This window comes from Hypanus sabinus, chromosome 16 (assembly GCF_030144855.1).
Source record: "Hypanus sabinus isolate sHypSab1 chromosome 16, sHypSab1.hap1, whole genome shotgun sequence".
Lineage (NCBI taxonomy): Eukaryota > Metazoa > Chordata > Chondrichthyes > Myliobatiformes > Dasyatidae > Hypanus > Hypanus sabinus.
In genome coordinates, this window is record NC_082721.1 from 50574515 (window position 1) to 50591751 (window position 17237).

A 17237-nucleotide genomic window follows, 5' to 3' on the forward strand; every position below is an offset into this window, starting at 1 on the left:
AAGACCACTGATATCAACCAGCTTCAGTGCTCCTGACAGTATAAGCAGAAACCAAGGTTTTTAAAGCATTCTTTCATTGGAATTTTGGAAAAACGATGTAGGGTATCCCATTTAAAACAAAGTAAAATTTCTTCACCCCAGAGTGACAAATCTCAGTCACAGAAGATAATTAACTATATAAGACAAGAGATATTTCTCAATGCTAAGTTTCAAGAGATATTGGAAGGCAGGAACAGTGTACTGAAATGGACAATCAACCATGCTGATGAATGATGGGAGGGTCAAAAGCACACACCGACATTCTTCAATGCTTTAATTTTTAAAATCAGCACATGTGCATTTTGAGAACAGTAATCATTAAAAAGTCTAACAAGGATTTAAAGAGAGTGAACTTCATTATTCTAATAATTGTTACCTTTCCATATTTACTGAAGAGGTTCTTCAAGTCAGTTGCCCTGGTGGCGGAGGACAGGCCACTCACCCAAAGGTTCTTTCCTAGACTGTCTGAAATGGTGGAACTACCAGATCGGCCTGAACAATAACAAATTAGCTTTAATAGACAAAACTTTTCCTGACTCCAGTATAACCCAGAAAGAGAAATAAAAAGATGGGGGGGGGGGGGGGGAAGAAGAGGAGGAAGAGAAAATCTTAATCACAGTGCATTTTGTAAAGAAATTCTATAGTCAAGCCACAAACCACTAAACAGAGCAAAAGTTTTCTGTAACCCAAGTTCAAAAAATCCATTATGTAAAAATACTGCTCAGTTCAGATACATGTTTATTACTTTGCTTCAATGTTAGACTAATGTCTTAAGTTAAACTCCATGTCCTTTCATCCTCAAAGTGGATAAAGTCTCAAAAATCCCACCTCCCAACTGAGCAGTTGCCATTCTAACACTTAAGGTTTCTTAAAATAGTAATATTTCCTTCTCAGGGATTACTTTTGACAAATATTCATAGGGTTGCAGTATTTACTGAACAAACCTATCAACATCTATATACAGAGATGAAAATTTTGAATTTTTTTCAGCTAGATAGACAACGCTGTTCAATTTTATGGCCTACCTTTCTCATCTTTTGCTGCAATTTTAGTATCTTTTCCATCCTTGATAGAGCTAAAGTACAAAATTAGATTTGTTAGATAGAGAATAACAAGATTCCAGAAAAGTACTTTGAAAAGTGAAATCTTTTCTCAATCCAAGCAAACTATCCAATACCTACCCAAGTATGTTATACTTGAAAATGCAATTATCGAACATTGGGTGTAGGGACAATGACATTTTAGGATTTCATTTGGCAATGAAACTGTACATAAATTGTCTTTTTACATTTTTAGTACTGCCGATGAAGAGGACACACAGATGCAAAATATTCCAGGTTTGTGATCAACCTCTTCAGGTTGGAGGAGAGCAGAAAGTGTATTAGGAAGTCACCTCTAACAGTACAAGAGGGGAAAAAATTAAGAACATTGAAACAAAAACGAGATAGATCAAAATTACCACCATGTGCAGGCCAATTCATGAGACAAGTTTATACTGATATCTTAGTATGTATGGAAAAAAAGAAAGCTTCTGATCTAGAACTGAGAAACAACAAACCTCTTGTTCTGATCACTGCCCTCTATAATCGAGATTTCTTTCTTAGCTGCTTCAGTGGAATCACCTTCATCTTCTGTTTTCAATGTTTCATCTTTGCTTTCTTCAGTTCCTGGCTGCTGTTCTTTCTCTGTGCTCTCAATGCCTGCCCCTTCTAACTCTTCTTTCTGTTGCTCAGCTTCCATTTCGGCCAAATTTGGTGTTGTGCTCACTTCATTTTCATTTTTGTTGCCACTGAGTGCTTGATTGGAGGGTTTCTTGGAGTCAGTCCCCAATGATTTTGATTCTTTCTTGGGAGCATCCAAAAAATCATTGTCGAGTTCCAATGTCAGTGCATCCTCTGCTTGCACAGTAACTGAGATGTTGTCATCTTCTTCTTCTTTCTCGTAGGATTCTATGTTGATCATTTCTTGTGCAGAGATCATTTCTTGGGTCTCTTCTGAGGGCTCCTCCTCGATAGGGACTGAACTACAAGCTTCCCCCGAACTTTCGGCTACATTCTCCTTCTCTACGGGATCAATGGGAATAGAATGGCACAAGGTTTAATTACCACTGAAATAAAGCAAGAACATACATGGAGCTAACACGCCTGCCACGTTATTAGGCAGGACTGCCCCTAGCTTGTACTAGAACCACAGGGAGATTGGAAAACTGAGGGAGCACACAGCTACCTACACAAAAATAAATTAATTGCAATTCTTAACTAAATTACCAACAGATTCTTCAATAACTCCATAGATCAGACAGAATCCTCAAAGCTGCAACGGTTAACTTTGGAAGTAAGCAGACGTAGTTCAAGTGTATACATGTCCATATAATTCCAAGCAGTAAATAGCTGAAGTTCAGAAATTCCTTTGCAATTCAAGGTGCTCAGAAATAATTTTCAAATACTTCCAAGAATGTTCAACAAATGTTTCCTTTTGATAGGTCTAAATCTTCTGATTTACTTCATTTCTTCAAACTGAAGTTAGAGTCCAGCAAAACATGTAATGTACTTGAGCAGATGGACTGTTCATCAAGTCCTTAAATGTTCTTGATGGATTTCTCTTCCATTTGCTTCAAACTGCAGCATTTACTTAAATTCACTTAGGTCTGTATTTTGTATTATTCAAAAACTGTAACCTGATCAGTTTCTTTTACATTGGTAAGACTTCAGTTTAGACACTTAAGACTTCCACTTTATTGCCCATCCTGTAGAATTTAGAGGTGTGAACAGAATATTCTTGTGTACTGATTCACATCACCAGATCAAGTTTTGAAAATCCAGTTAGAATGCCAAGATGTTTAACAGCACGAACATGTGCTGGATTTGTACATAAATTAGATACATCTATGTTGCACAACTAACTTTTAATTTGTTTTTCTTGCCAAGAACACCAAAGCTAGAACATGCTGAGGAAAAAAAAACAATAACAAATTTTAGTCTATCCCAAGTTTAAAAGCTTGACGAAATCCTTACATTTGCTTCCCATCACTGAGAAATTTGCAGAATTCCACTTTTTAAAATAACTAACATACCCCAAATCAAATTTTCTTGATTTAGACAAGTAGTCTCAAGTCCCCCAACACTAGTTGCAGGATTGTAATCCAACCTCTACCACTCCCCCCCAGAAGTAAATTTAAACACCAATAGAAATAAGATCCCATACAAAATATACAGAACAGTACCAGCTTTCAAAAAAAGCTGCTGGTTATGTACAAGTTAGTTGTGCCACTAGAACTTTATAGCAGGTTGGAATAATGTAGCAGATCTGGGATGTGCCTAAGTTTTCCAGTCTCCCTGTACCTGTGCTGCTTTGAACCACTGCTTTCTATTCCAGAATACTTGCATGAGATCAAGTTCTTAAAAGTGAGAAATATAAAGCTGCTCTGGGGCATACTGATGGAAGGATAGTCTCTAATACCTGTTTCTTCAAGTATATCTTCGGTGTCCTAAAAACAAACGAGAACAAACACTGTTAATACTGATAACAGCAAAAAATTAAACAGAATTACAGTCTATTAGCCATTCAATGAATACAAATTATTTGCAGACACAAGAAACTTCAGATCCTGGCCAAACACTTAAACTGTTTGAGTAACTGAGCAGGCCAGGTGGCAATTGTAGAGGCAAAGGGATTGACAACATCTTGGCTATCAATCCTGCTCAAAGAACTCCAAGTCCAGACCCAAAAAACACTGATTATCCATCCCTTTGCCTCCACAGATGTTGCCTAATCCAATTGTTTTCTCCTGTAGCTTGCACTATTACTTTTAAAAGTCTTTTGTATGAAAAAAATACAACTTAAAAAGGTTATCTGAATACACTAATGAAATGCATTAGTGATAACAGAATCAAAGTGTCTACAATGCTTCATGTACCATTAATGCATGTCACCTAATATGTACATCCAAAACCCAAGTATAAAAATGTCAGGCTGATGGAGGAGGAATGCAACCTCAGCAGTGCATAAACAATGAGAGTAACCTAGTTGCTGTCAATACCATTATCTGTAATTACACCAGTTAAAATACAGCATCATTTACTCATGTTTCAAAATTCGTTCTATTGCATTATACAAAGTTGTGTCATTAAAAGAGCTGGAAAACAAATTATAATAGTCAAGTATATTTTGTATAAACAAGGATAACACTGAGCATAAAAGTAGATATTTCCTCTGAGCCATAAAATTGTTGTACAAATCCAAGATTCTGGATATCAGCTTATTCAAGTATTGCTTCTTTACCCAAAAGGTATTTTCTGCATATCTCCTTGAATATGACTCATACAGTACAAAGACACTTAAAAAGCTTTCATTATTATTATACCCAACTCTGCCTCTCAGAATCCTATCATGAAGTCAGTTAAAATTGATAAATTACAAAAAATATTCAATTTTCCAAAGGCAAAAAGCAATAGCTGGAATGTATCTGCAGCTGCTTCACCACTAGTGACTTCTTCCACACCTTCTTTGCTTACTACGATTTAACAGGATGGGATGAGTCCCATCTAAATTATCCTGCAAATCTATTGTTTTCTATTTTCCAATACACAAAACACTATACTTCCAATTTACAAATTACTCCAGAGTGTAAACTAATATGCCATTAGTTTCATATTCAAGACAGCACTCATCACTTCAATAACTTTCAGCATTACTCCAATAGAGGATTCTGGTTAATTGGGCCATTGGTTAATTGGAGCAGCCAACGCTTAAGGAACAAAAACTAATCAATAGCCGGAACTCACTTTATTTGATACATTATGTCAGTTTATTAGGGCAATAGACTGTTGCCAAACTACAACACGAAGGTAAAACTTATGTTCTAGTACCAATGATTTAATTTTTTAATTAAATTCTAAATTTGATGAATGTTCCTTTTTCTAGTTATCACATAAATCTTTATTTGCCAGCATTGCTAAAAAAAAGCAGCTGCCACTAGAAAACCATTTACTCTGAAATATTTTTAGTTCTAGATTTTGTTTCAATGGGCAGTATAAAACTAAATGAATAGTCTCAGAGTTGCACCTTAGTTCGTGTGTCATGGATTCCTCCTCTGTACAGCAAGCATTATTTACAAGAAAAAAATTAACAATTCAAAGTAGTATCATACTTCTTTATTTGACATGGATTCCTCCTCTCCAGTGCAAGGCATGTCTGCATCCATCATGTCCTTTGAGTCATCCACAATCTGAAATGTTATATCAAGCACTAAGTTCATCATGCAAAAGTCAACTTGTATTGATAAGTAATCAAAACAACACATTGTAATGTTTTGTATCAAATCCAACAGCAAAGTGACCCTGCAGTTGCAAAGTTAGCTGAATTCAGTTCTTTCACATCTTTCCATAATGTAATCCACAAAATTTTAAGTTAAACATTAAAATTAATTTCTGGAAAAATAATTTCTTACACAATTTATCCTCCAAGAATACTCCATTTATAGAAATTACATTTCACCAACTGTGGAAATTCCAGCAGTTTGCTATTCAAGACCAGGGTCATCATGCTGGGTTCAAGATCACATTTATGTCTGATAACTAGTTCTAACAGAATTACTGGCATTATCCAGTTCAGTTATAAGCCTAATTAATGGCTCAGATTTTAAGTTATGAAGATATCACCATTCACTGCCATCACACTGTAAAAGGATAGTAATTTCTGGAATATGCACATGCTCAGCTAAAAATTAAAATGCGGAAGTTTCTTCAGTAATTCCACTGCTCCTCTATAGACTGAGCTGATTTGCATCCTTCTCAGGGTAAATTCTGAGTAATGAAATGAGCTCAAGAACAAGTATGTGAATCGTCTACCAGCCCACCCCCTACAATCACTCCAAACATTCACTGCACAAGGTGAAAGTGAGTTTTTAAATGTCTGATCAAGCCATAATTGTTTTACTCCCTGACACTTTGAGAATTCCGATTTCCTTTCAAATATTTCAAAATGGAAGATTAATTGTATTTTTAAAGTGTGATTTTGCAGATTAACCTCACGTTGAGCTCTAATCTTTATTCTGTGGTCTACAATATTTAGGTACTAGTTAAGAATTCTGCTTTTGATTTTTGGTTCCATGACTGCCACAATTCCTTCAAACATGACGACATCCAAACTAAAATTGCAGAGCAAAACCTCAACAATACTACCTGTACTCGAGATGGGGAAATTTGCAATGGCAGATTTCTTAAAGGTTACTGCCAAAGTCCCGTTTCACCACTGAATAAAAAATTCAGGCCACAGAGTACAGATTCTTAATTTAATCCAATCTGAAAATGGTACCACCTGTAGTTTCAAAATGCTTTCCCCCCATTCCCTTTGACTGCCCACATTGGTAATTCACACTGCGCATCCCACATTCAGTAAACTAGTTTGAGATTAAATTCAGTATTACACAAGTTCAGCCAGTTCAGGGTAATAACCTAAAATATAACTGTTGTACTCTTCCCATACCAATATAATTTCTTTTGCTCTAGATACAAACTTGCCCCATTAAAGACTTGCCAACTTCGATCCACCCCTGCATTCATGTCTGTGACATCCTCTCATTACTGAAGATTTAAAAATCAATTCATCGACTTTATAACAGTTAAGTATTTTTTAATGTCTAGAAGTGTTCTTTCAGCCTTCAGTGCTTCTGTGGATATAGTTCCAAGATCTTGAGTCTCTCCACATATCAGATGTTCTCTTCCCAGATATCTTGGTGATCCAAATAATACATTTTCTATTGTTTAATCTTATAATTGGATGCCAGAACATGAACATGGCACAACTATAGCCTTACCAATATTTTAGACCATTAATGAACCCTTTGCACCTTTATAATATTCAAAATATTGCTGCCCTTTTTGTGGTATTACCTACTTCAAAAAAGCAACTTCTAAAATTATGCATGTATGGCTTATATAGCCAAGGAGGAAGCTTTCATCTCAAGAGTCTGGATGAGATTCAGATCCAGGTCTCCAAAGACAAAAGTGCAGCATTGCAACCCACTAATCCATCCAGACCCTTCCAGAATAAGCCAAATTCCTAGATCAGCTTTGCTCTCTTTTACAGTGGATTCTATCTAACCACAATTGAATGCAAATATACATTCATGAAAAGTAAGTTAATTTAAATTCTTCATACTTCTGCTGGAAGGTCTGTGCTTAGTATCAGTGCTGACTCCAGAGGTTCTTCTGCACCCATCTCCATAGGTAGCTGCATAGTGATCTCTACAGGTAGTCCTACGCGTTCAATATTCTCGGTTAAAGACGCTGTCATCTGTTCAATCTCATTTTCATCAGCACACCCTGCCATTGCACCTTCGATGTCAGTTTCATTCTCAAAATTAACATCCAATGTTGAAATGTCCTGTAATTGGTCAACACTGGCTTCTATATCCTCCTGCAATGAAATATGCATATTACTTTAGCGTGACTAAAAATAGGCTAGGAAACACTGTACAGGACTCACACAGTCATGATGTAGTGCCAAATTAATCATGTGGAATATCTAGAAACTTCCAAGAAAAACCAAAAAATTCCGAAATGTTATGAGTTTTCACTTTAAAAGGACTGCAAACTGGACAAGTGCTTGGCAAAAACTTGTCAGAACCAACAGCAGAAGTCAAACAAGACAATCTACTGAAGTGGCAAGTGCATTTTCCATTGTGGGGTACAGAGAAACTGATCACTTAGTACTGATTCAACTAAGAGATTATAATAATTGTTGTACTATTAGCTTTCTTCTAATTGACTTAATAATTTACACCAAGTTGCACCAGATATATCCTGCCCCATTGTCAGAATGCTACCAGACATGGTTAAGGCAATGCAACATTTTAAAGGCACTTGGACAGATATACATTGATAGGAAAGGCTTAAGAAGGACGTGTGCCAAACTGGACCAACTTAGATGGGCATCTTGGATAACTTGCCCCCAAAGGCCCAGTTCCTACTGAATTACTCTAACTCTACATAGAACTAAACAACTTAAGTGAACAGAGCAGACCTTCTAGACAGAGGCCCCTTCATTTTAAGAGTTCATCATTCCTTCAATACCTACTTCCCGTGTTCCCAGATCTCAAACATGCTATCAGTGCTAATAGCTACGATCAACATTGCTCAATTCCACAACATACTGATGGCATCTTGCAAATATAAGTTGGCATTGACTGATGACAGCTACATGCTTAACTCAGCTGTGTGAAGTGTCTAACATCGTAAATATACAAGCCAGTGTACCACTTCCATTGACATCATTGTTGCAAATACACAAGTGAACTCCTTAATGTGAAGTAGACAATATGACCTAGCTTGCTTCTAATAGCTTTTATTGTTTTAACAATTTTTCTGACAATGAAAATAATATTCAGTCTTCTTACAAGTTTGAACTGTTCCGATTTTCTCCAGAGCTCTGTCCTGTTTCATTTCCTCTGTCAATATTTACCATTAAATTTAAATCTAATTTCTATTTCTTAGTCCTGGCAATTGATACTGTAGTCCTTCAAATTCAACTGATTAAGGATATGCACAATTGCTTGCCATGTTCAGTATTAAAACAACCCAAAGTATGGACTTCCACTTATTTCTTGCAATCCATCTCTCGCCTGCCAACCAACTCTATCCAGTTCTACTATGATTATTCTAAGGGCAATTTAGGACTACATTAATTTAGAATTAATAACTACAACAGCAAATCTTTCAGAGAAGGCAGATACAGGGTTCTGAGTTGGATGATCAGCCATGATCATGATACTGAATGGCGGTGCAGGCTCGGAGGGTCAAATGGCCTACTCCTGCACCTATTTTCTATGTTTCAGTTGTAGGGAAAAACTAGAAACCAAAGGAACCAAGGTGGGGAAAGAAAAATTTCACTATAAATCAGGGTCAAACACAGACCTCTGAAGCTGAAGCAACTGCACCAAGTACTGTGCCCCGCTAAGTTTCTTCAGTGACAGTTCCACAAAACTGTACATGAAAAAATGTACAGTAAGAAACTTAATGTCTAAGGTTTGACCAGGAGTGTAATTGACATTATGTTCCAAACTTACTTTCTGAAATGTTCACTAAAAAAAGACAAAAGAAGGACATTTAGCCCAACAAGACTCTCAATCATAGCTTTTTTTCCAACCCCACAACCCTTAACCCCTTACCAATTAACAACCTATAATTTCTACCTTAAATATTATCTACTGACCTGGCCTCCACTATCTTTCGTTTCACCAGATTGTATTTACTGCTTGTATAATTCTTCAATTGTTACAAGATTGTGCAGGTAGAACACTTCACACAAAGCTTAATTTAGCCTGATATTATTGTTGCAAAGTTGCCCATTTCCTAAACACCAGCCATTTAGAGAAAAGCAGATGAGAGAAAGAAACAAAACCAATTACTTCTCCAGTGCAGTCAGTTACTGAGATACCTTCCCGGAAAACCATAATTGTGACTGTTTTAACATTTTGGTGTTAGTTGAGGAATGAATATTTTCCGGGCGTAATAAGCAATTATTGCATAGGGGTGGACAACTTAGAAAGTTTCACTGGAAGATGGCAACTCTGATAATGCAATACCTCAGAACATAATTGTCATTTAAACCCAGAAGATTCTGATTCAAGACTTTTACAACTGAGTAAAATGGTGACAGGCTTTCAAAATTCAGCTATTCCTTCAGCCCCACTACTGTATTTTCTCCTTTTAACATTGCAGTCAATGAATTATCTGCACCACTGCTTCTGTTGGTAACAGTTCTGCTCTTCTTTAGAGTTACTATTAATACACCAGCTTTTTAAAATAATCTGGAGCTCAAAAAAACTCTGCATGTTTGAAATTAACTCGTAAGGTAACAAATGAGAGAAATTCAACACAATTTGGTTTACAGTCTGATTGATTAACCATTTTTCCTTCCACCAATATCTAACGCAAGTCTTTATGGCATGTTTTTACTCTAGAGTAGTTTCTTTCAAGACTCCCAACAGCACTGCAGTTAGACCAACTACTTTTATAGCCTTCCACTCTCATGGTCTTCACAAACCACCTACATTGAAGATAACTGCATCATTATCACTTGTAAACCAATTCTTAAAGTCAAATGGTTCAATTCTGGCAGTAAACAATATCATAAACAGTAAATTTTTCAGCATTTTTGTTCCTCTAACACGTGTAAGTGCAAGATAAAAGTACTAGCTCCAATGAACTGGGCGGCATAAATGTGGCATCTATTTTCGCCCTTCATTATGCTTCTTGTCCTGCTTGAATCCTTTTGCTAGTATGTCATAGTTCGAACTACCTACATTTTAAAAGCGATTCAGTGTCTCACTCAGGTGAATGCTGACAAAGAAATTAAATGATAAAGCCTACAAAAAGGAAACAGATGGAAAACAACTGCTTTGAAAGAATCCACTGGAGCTCAGTTTGCCACCATTCTTAGAAATATTTGGTGACACAATAACTACCAGTTAGAAGGCATCAATTTACATTGTGACTGGAAATTCATTTCTGGCCATCAATAATCTGCATAATTAGTGCGGTATATGAAGTAAATTGATTCAGAGGACTGCAAGCATTCAAAAAGCAAATTTGTTATTTTTATACACTTTAAGAGACAGGGAATATAAACTTTAAGGCCTCTGAGCAAGAAAATCACAGAACACTTTCTGAAGGTTTCAATTACAAGTACTTTGCCATACAATTTACAATAATAGATACTTCTGGTAAAATGAGAAATGACCAGGTGAAAAGTAGTTGAGCTAACATTTTATGATCTTTGTGATATTGTTCTTTACAGGAGACTGCAATATACAACTATACTGTGAACACATTAGACAGAATTTTACTTGGACATTTAATGGCTTATAATCAAAAACTTCTTTAAGAACATCTGAATGCATTAAAATACAAAACCTGAAAACCAGTTATGCACATACTTAATTTTCTTGTACATTCAGCACACAAATTGGCATCGAAGGAACGCAAAAGAACTGAAATGAATAATGAACTGAATAACAGGTGAAGTAATGAAATATCTAATGCAGAACAAAAACAATTCACAAAATGTAAGTATTTGAAACATTGTCATTACTAATGACAAGAACAGGGCAGAGCAAAATAGTAACAGGAAATATAACAGAAAGTACATAGTTATATAAAAATATATATTGGAAATATTTTCTGTTGAAGCTTGCTAATGGAGATCACAATGCAACTTTAATTAAAGGCAAGTGCTGGTCTTAGTTTAGTATCCCTTCCACGCCTATTATACAATAAAACCACTGTATTCAAAAGGCATAGTATAATTATTTAATTCAGATGCTAATTTTTCCTGTACTGGAATGCATTTTGCAGAATAAGACAATAAAAATGACTGTATGAAAAGTAATTCTGTACATAAAATCTATAACATACTGCTATATCAGTAAGCACAAACATTACCAATGAAAATTCACCATTTCTTGGAATTTTTTTTAAACATCACCATATATTGAAAAAGGATGACATGACCATCTTTGATGTGGGGGGAAATTTAATTTAAGCCATAGCTATGACAACAATGTCAAAGAATGGAACGCAAAGATTTTTGAGGGTCATGTGACCAACATTCATGCAGCCAGATATTCCAAAGTAGCTAGCATCATATAATTAAGTAAAACTATAAATTAAATGAATATTGAAGTTCAGTTTAGATGCCCAAAGCACATGAATGGATAAACTCACTTCACTGGGATCTTGCTGTAATACTTTAGGGAATAAAGTAGCAAAATTCACACTGTTAAAAAGTTTACAATTAGAAGTGATGGAAATTTTCAATGACATATGATCCTAAATCCTCTCATGTCAAAAATTCATTGCTAATATTTTATAATAGTACTTTAACTGACATTGCATCAAACAATAGCCCAGTCACCAACCTGGCCATCTCCAGAATCTTCCTCCAATCCATCATCTGTTCCATCATCCTCTGCTCTCCGACCTAGATCAAAAGGGTAAGTGCCAAAATTTCAAAGTGTGTTTGCTTATGCAGTAATTAAGTGTTAACAGTACATCAAACTGGAGTACAGAAAAGTTGACTATTAATACCAGCTCATCTCTCATGGGATTCCGTAGAAATAAGAGTAGAAAAAATGGTGATCAAAAACAAAACCATGAGTTCAACATTTGTCATTAATACGCATTACCTTTTCCTGTTCGCTTTGGTATTTTTCTTCCTGGAGTATCTGCTGCAATTGGAATTTCATCTGGATTCCCACCTTCCTCTTCTATCACCTAAAAGACAGTACAATTATACAAAAAATTGTAAAGATTAGATTTTACAAACGTGAGAAAATCTGCAGATGCTGGAAATCCAAGCAACACACCAAATACTGGAGGAAGTCAGCAGGTCAGGCACCATCCATGGAAAAGAATACAGTCAATGTATATTAGAACTTCAAAATATAGAGTGAAATGTGTTGTTTTTGCATCAACAACTAAAATAATCCAAGGGTTACATTGGGGTCAGCATTTAAGTGTTGCCATGCTTCCAGTACCAACAGAGCATGCCCACAACTCACTAACCCTAACCATACATCTTTGAAATGTTGGAGGGAACCAGAACACCCAGAAGAAACCCATGCAGTCACAAGGAGAATGTACAAAAATGCCTTATTGGACAGCAGCGGGAATCAACAGATGGCTGGTGCTGTAAGGTGATTGCACTAACCATTGCACTAATATGCTACCCAACAAATGAACTGTTATAGTTTAAAAAGGAATAAACTTAAACATCTGAACTCAAATATCTTAGAATAAATTAAAACCTGGAAATTGAAAGATCAGCCAACAGAAATCACATCTAAACCCTTAACATCCAAATTAAATATTTTAACAATAACATCTTAAAATACTAGACTGCTGAAATGCTTTAAAAATGTGTTCATAGTTGTAATGTTGAAATTAATTCAGCCCAATTGTATAGAGCAAGACATCAAAAGAGCATATGTGGCAATAACGATGACCGGGACACTGTGCTGGGGATCACTGTTTCAATTTGGTAACTCTAAAAGACAGCGCCATCAACAGTTACAAACTTCAGGATGACTCCCGAGTGCCAATGTGGAATTTCAGCCATTAGGGATGACGTCACCGTTCAGCAACCGGAGTGATTGTGCTATTTCAGTCTCACTCGAAGATAATAATTTGAATTATACATATTAAAATCACATTTATCTATTATAAATTCTCTTCACTGCTGGAGGTGCCTTTGGCCATCACTCCTGCACTTTAGAACTTTCTTCTAGCAATATAACCCATCTTCCCACATTTTAACTCTTCAACCACACCATCCTTTCTGATGTTTAAACTCTCAAGCCCTTTGTTCGCCTTGTAAAGGTCTTTAAATGTGAGATATGGCATACATTCTAAATATTAAATATCAACCTTTTAACTGGCCCATAACTAACTCTTTCACTGTTAGAAACAACACGTGTCAAGCAGTGACTCCATCGATAAATATTGAAAAATTAAGAGGATAAGTAAAGAAATACAAATACTTGTACCATTTATCGAGCTTATTTGTATAGAAATTTTGATTTGAAGTTTGCTGTTGTCAAAAGATGTAGCCTCAATGAATGGAAACATTTTTACCTGGGCCTTTCGAATGTTGGTTAATTTTTGAATAATATTCTCAATTTAGTTTTTCAAATAACTTACCCTCAGCTCTTGGATTGGAAAAAAACGGAAAGCAATTCATCATGTGCGATAACGAAAGTCACGTGCAAGGATTAATACAGATAATTCAGTCAGGATTATTAAATGAGAAATGTTAAGATTTCCCAAAACTGGATAACAGAGCAAATTTTATGTGAAAGTTGGGCATTAGAGGTCCCACTGGATAAGATATCGGAATGCCTGCAATCTTGAAAAAGGCTTACAAATGGAAAAATACGAGGAATTTACAGAAATACATTTAAAGGCTTGAGCGCTTGGAATATGTCAACATTAAACCGAGAGAGAGACTCGTCAGGCGCTGCGGTCCCAACCCTAGACCCAAAGATGTCTGCTGTCCCGGTAAGGGTGAAAACAACGGCCTACGGACAAGGCCCGGCGGTCGGCGCCACCGTAACAGCCCCTCACCTTGCGCAGCCGTTCTACCAGCACACTCTTGTTGCCACTAGTATCGAGGTTTCTCTTCTTCAGCTGTGCCTTCAGGTCTACCACCCTCAGCTCGGTGATCTTGCGCAATTCATCCGCCGCCTCAACGAGCGCCACGCTCTCTGCCGCCATCACTTCGCTCTACCACACCACCACTGGAAAATAAAATGGCGCCGTCTGCTGCAGGAGACCAGAGCAACCTGCTGCGCCTGCGTGGAAGCTTAAAGCGCGGGAGGCCGGTCCACGCCTGCGCACACGCCGATCCTCCCCTTCTCTTTCCTCTCCCTCTTCCTCTTTATCTTCCCCCTCTCTCCCCCCCCTCTCCCCCCCTCTCCCCCCTCTCCCCCCCTCTCTCCCCTCCCCCCCTCTCTCCCCCTCTCCCCCCCTCTCCCCCCTCTCCCCCCCTCTCCCCCCCTCTCCCCCCCTCTCCCCCCCCTCTCCCCCCCTCTCCCCCCTCTCTCCCCCCCTCTCCCCCCCCTCTCCCCCCCTCTCCCCCCCTCTCCCCCCTCTCCCCCCTCTCCCCCCTCTCCCCCCCTCTCTCCCCCCCTCTCTCCCCCCTCTCTCCCTCCCTCACTTTCCCCCGTGCCCTCCAAAAACGCTCACTGAGTGGGGTGAGCCGTGGCGTCTAACTGCTGTGACGCCGTAAACTGCCTCCATTCTCCTTATTTTAACTGTCCTACATCACCGGCGACGATCGTGGGATGTACAGCTCTTCCCCAGGTTTCCTGACCATTGCTTTTTTTTTAGATTTACCCATACTCTACGTATGATCGAAAGCTCATACGTTAGGCCTACACCAACTTCTTTCCCATATTTGCCAGTTGCTTTTAATATTTAATTATCTAGAAATACTTGATTTTCAAATCCAGTCACTTTGCAAGCATTTAACAGCAATTTGATAATATTTTTATTCTGTTCGTGTCTCTAGTTTGTCTGGTTATGATTCAGACATGTTTAATTCAAACAATCTTGAATACTACAGTAACATACAAAATATCAGAAGAGCTCAGAACGTCAATCAGCATTTATTGGAGAGAAATAAACAGTCGATATTTTGGACCAACGTCATTTTGCTTGTTACTTGAGATTTACAGCATCTACAGAATCTCTTGTGGCTCAAGTAAAAATACAAGAGATAAGGTGAGTCAGCAATCAGCTAGTAGAGGCTGTTGCCTCCCAACCCCGATTATTAAGATCCAGTCCTGACCCTGTTTCCAGCCCAAAGTTTGCACATTCTCCCTGGGACTAGGTGACCTTATTCCAGAGCTGTTGTTTACTTCCCACATCCCAAAAAAAATACAAGTTGGTAGTTAGTTTGGCCATTGTAAATTGCCCCTCGAGTAGGTGAATGGTAAAATCTGGGGAAGATTATTGGCATGTGAGGAAGATGTGAGAAGGGTCAAGTATAACTTGGTGCTTGATTGTAGACTCAGTGGGCCTGTCTGTTTTCATGCTGTATGACTGTACTGCAAAACCTTTTAAAATAGAGAGTAGTGAAGTTGATGGAGTTGGAGGATAAAATGAGAACTTTAAGGAAACAGACAAGTTTACTCTGGGTGCTCTGGTTTTCTCCCACAGCCCAAAGATACCATTTAGTAGATTAATTGGTCATTGTAAATTGACCATGATTAGGCTAGGATTAAACTGAGGGATCGATGGGCGGCACGGCTCAAAGGGCCTATTCTGTGTGATAGTTAGAGGGCCTGAATGTAAAAATTACTTTCACTCTGATGGCCTACGTCCTAGAGTTCTACAAAGATAGTACATGCATTGGTCATGATCTAACATACTTCAGATTCTGAATGACCACAAATGGAATACCACTATTCAGGAAAAGAAGTGGAATTGACAGTAGCAGAACTAGTTCTTACTATGAACATCTCTTTTGATTACTCTCACTTTCTACAACCAAAGGGGTGCTCATGGGCATTTGCATAGGACCTAGCCACACCAACCTTTTCAGTGGTTACATGCAACAGTCCTTATTCCAAACCTACTCTTGTACAACTTCCCAAATCTTTCTCCATTGCATTGCTCCTGCCTCCTGCAATCACATGGAACTCATCAATGTCATCAGTTTTGCTATACCATCCATGCTGTCTTCGAATTCACTTGGACCATATCTGACTTTCCCCTCCCTTTTCTGGATCTCTTTGCCTCCATTTCAGGAGATAATCTATTCACTGATTCCCACAGCTACCTGGACTACTACTCCTTCCACCCTCTCTCTTGCAAGAATACAGTCACTTCCTCTAAGTTATCTGCTCTTTTGATGAGACTTTCATTCCAAGACGTCTGAAATAGCCTCCTTTTTTCAGGAAACATGGCTTTTCTGTTACTGTGAAGCACAACAGGATCTAATGACCAGTCATATCTTTTCCTTTCCTGCCACTTCGTTCCACAGGGACCACATTCTCTGTGTTCACCGTTTCGCTCATCTCTTTCTATCCATCCCTTCTTGACTCCTGGCATTTACCCCTGAAAAACCTGTCCTTACATCTCCTCCCTCACCACCATCCAGCAACTTAAACAGTCCTTCAAGCTGAGTCAGAGATTCAACTTTATCAATTGCATACAGTACTCACAATGTGGCCTCCTCTACATTGGCATGACTAGTTTTCAGCACACTGGGTTTAGTTTGTGTTTCACCTTACCCTGGCCTGGGAGCATGCTGAGCACAGGGGTCAGTGGAAATGGGAAGAGGAACTAAAATAGCTTGCAACAGGAAACTAATTGGAAGAACAGTACCTCATCTTCCAAAGGGTAGTATGTAACCCAACAGCATGAACAATGAATTCCCCAATTTAAGGTAACTCTGTCTCTTTGATCCACCCAGGTCCTCCCAGACTCATTCTTCTTTCCAAAATAAACTCTTAACCTCCCTATCTCCCAGTTTCTTTTCATCACCTGCAGCCCTTTGTCACCTCCACCTATCACTTCCCAGCCTCTATTACTATCTTCACCCCTCTTTTCCTCCACCTGACTCAATCTGCCAATCAACCCCTCCCCAGATAGAGCCAGCTATCACTTATTCTTGCCCCACCTTCTTTACATCTA

General features: G+C 38.0%; 1 protein-coding gene across 4 annotated transcripts in view; it reads right to left on the minus strand.

Annotated features, from left to right (window-relative positions):
• The window catches only part of safb (scaffold attachment factor B), a 49769-nt gene extending 35399 nt beyond the window's left edge, over positions 1-14370 (minus strand). For 2 of the 4 annotated variants that reach the window (XM_059991733.1, XM_059991734.1), the window contains exons 1-9: positions 14163-14369; positions 12227-12314; positions 11960-12021; positions 7201-7458; positions 5189-5266; positions 3499-3526; positions 1598-2102; positions 1065-1114; positions 416-531 (exon numbers count right to left, since the gene is read on the minus strand). In XM_059991733.1, coding sequence (XP_059847716.1) covers positions 416-531; positions 1065-1114; positions 1598-2102; positions 3499-3526; positions 5189-5266; positions 7201-7458; positions 11960-12021; positions 12227-12314; positions 14163-14312 — 1335 coding nt within the window. In that variant the 5' untranslated portion in view covers positions 14313-14369. Of the gene's footprint in view, positions 1-415; positions 532-1064; positions 1115-1597; positions 2103-3498; positions 3527-5188; positions 5267-7200; positions 7459-11959; positions 12022-12226; positions 12315-14162 lie in introns of all 4 variants that reach the window. The other 2 variants (XR_009516123.1, XM_059991735.1) reach the window with 2 other exon arrangements.
• Between the last annotated feature and the right edge of the window lie 2867 nt (positions 14371-17237).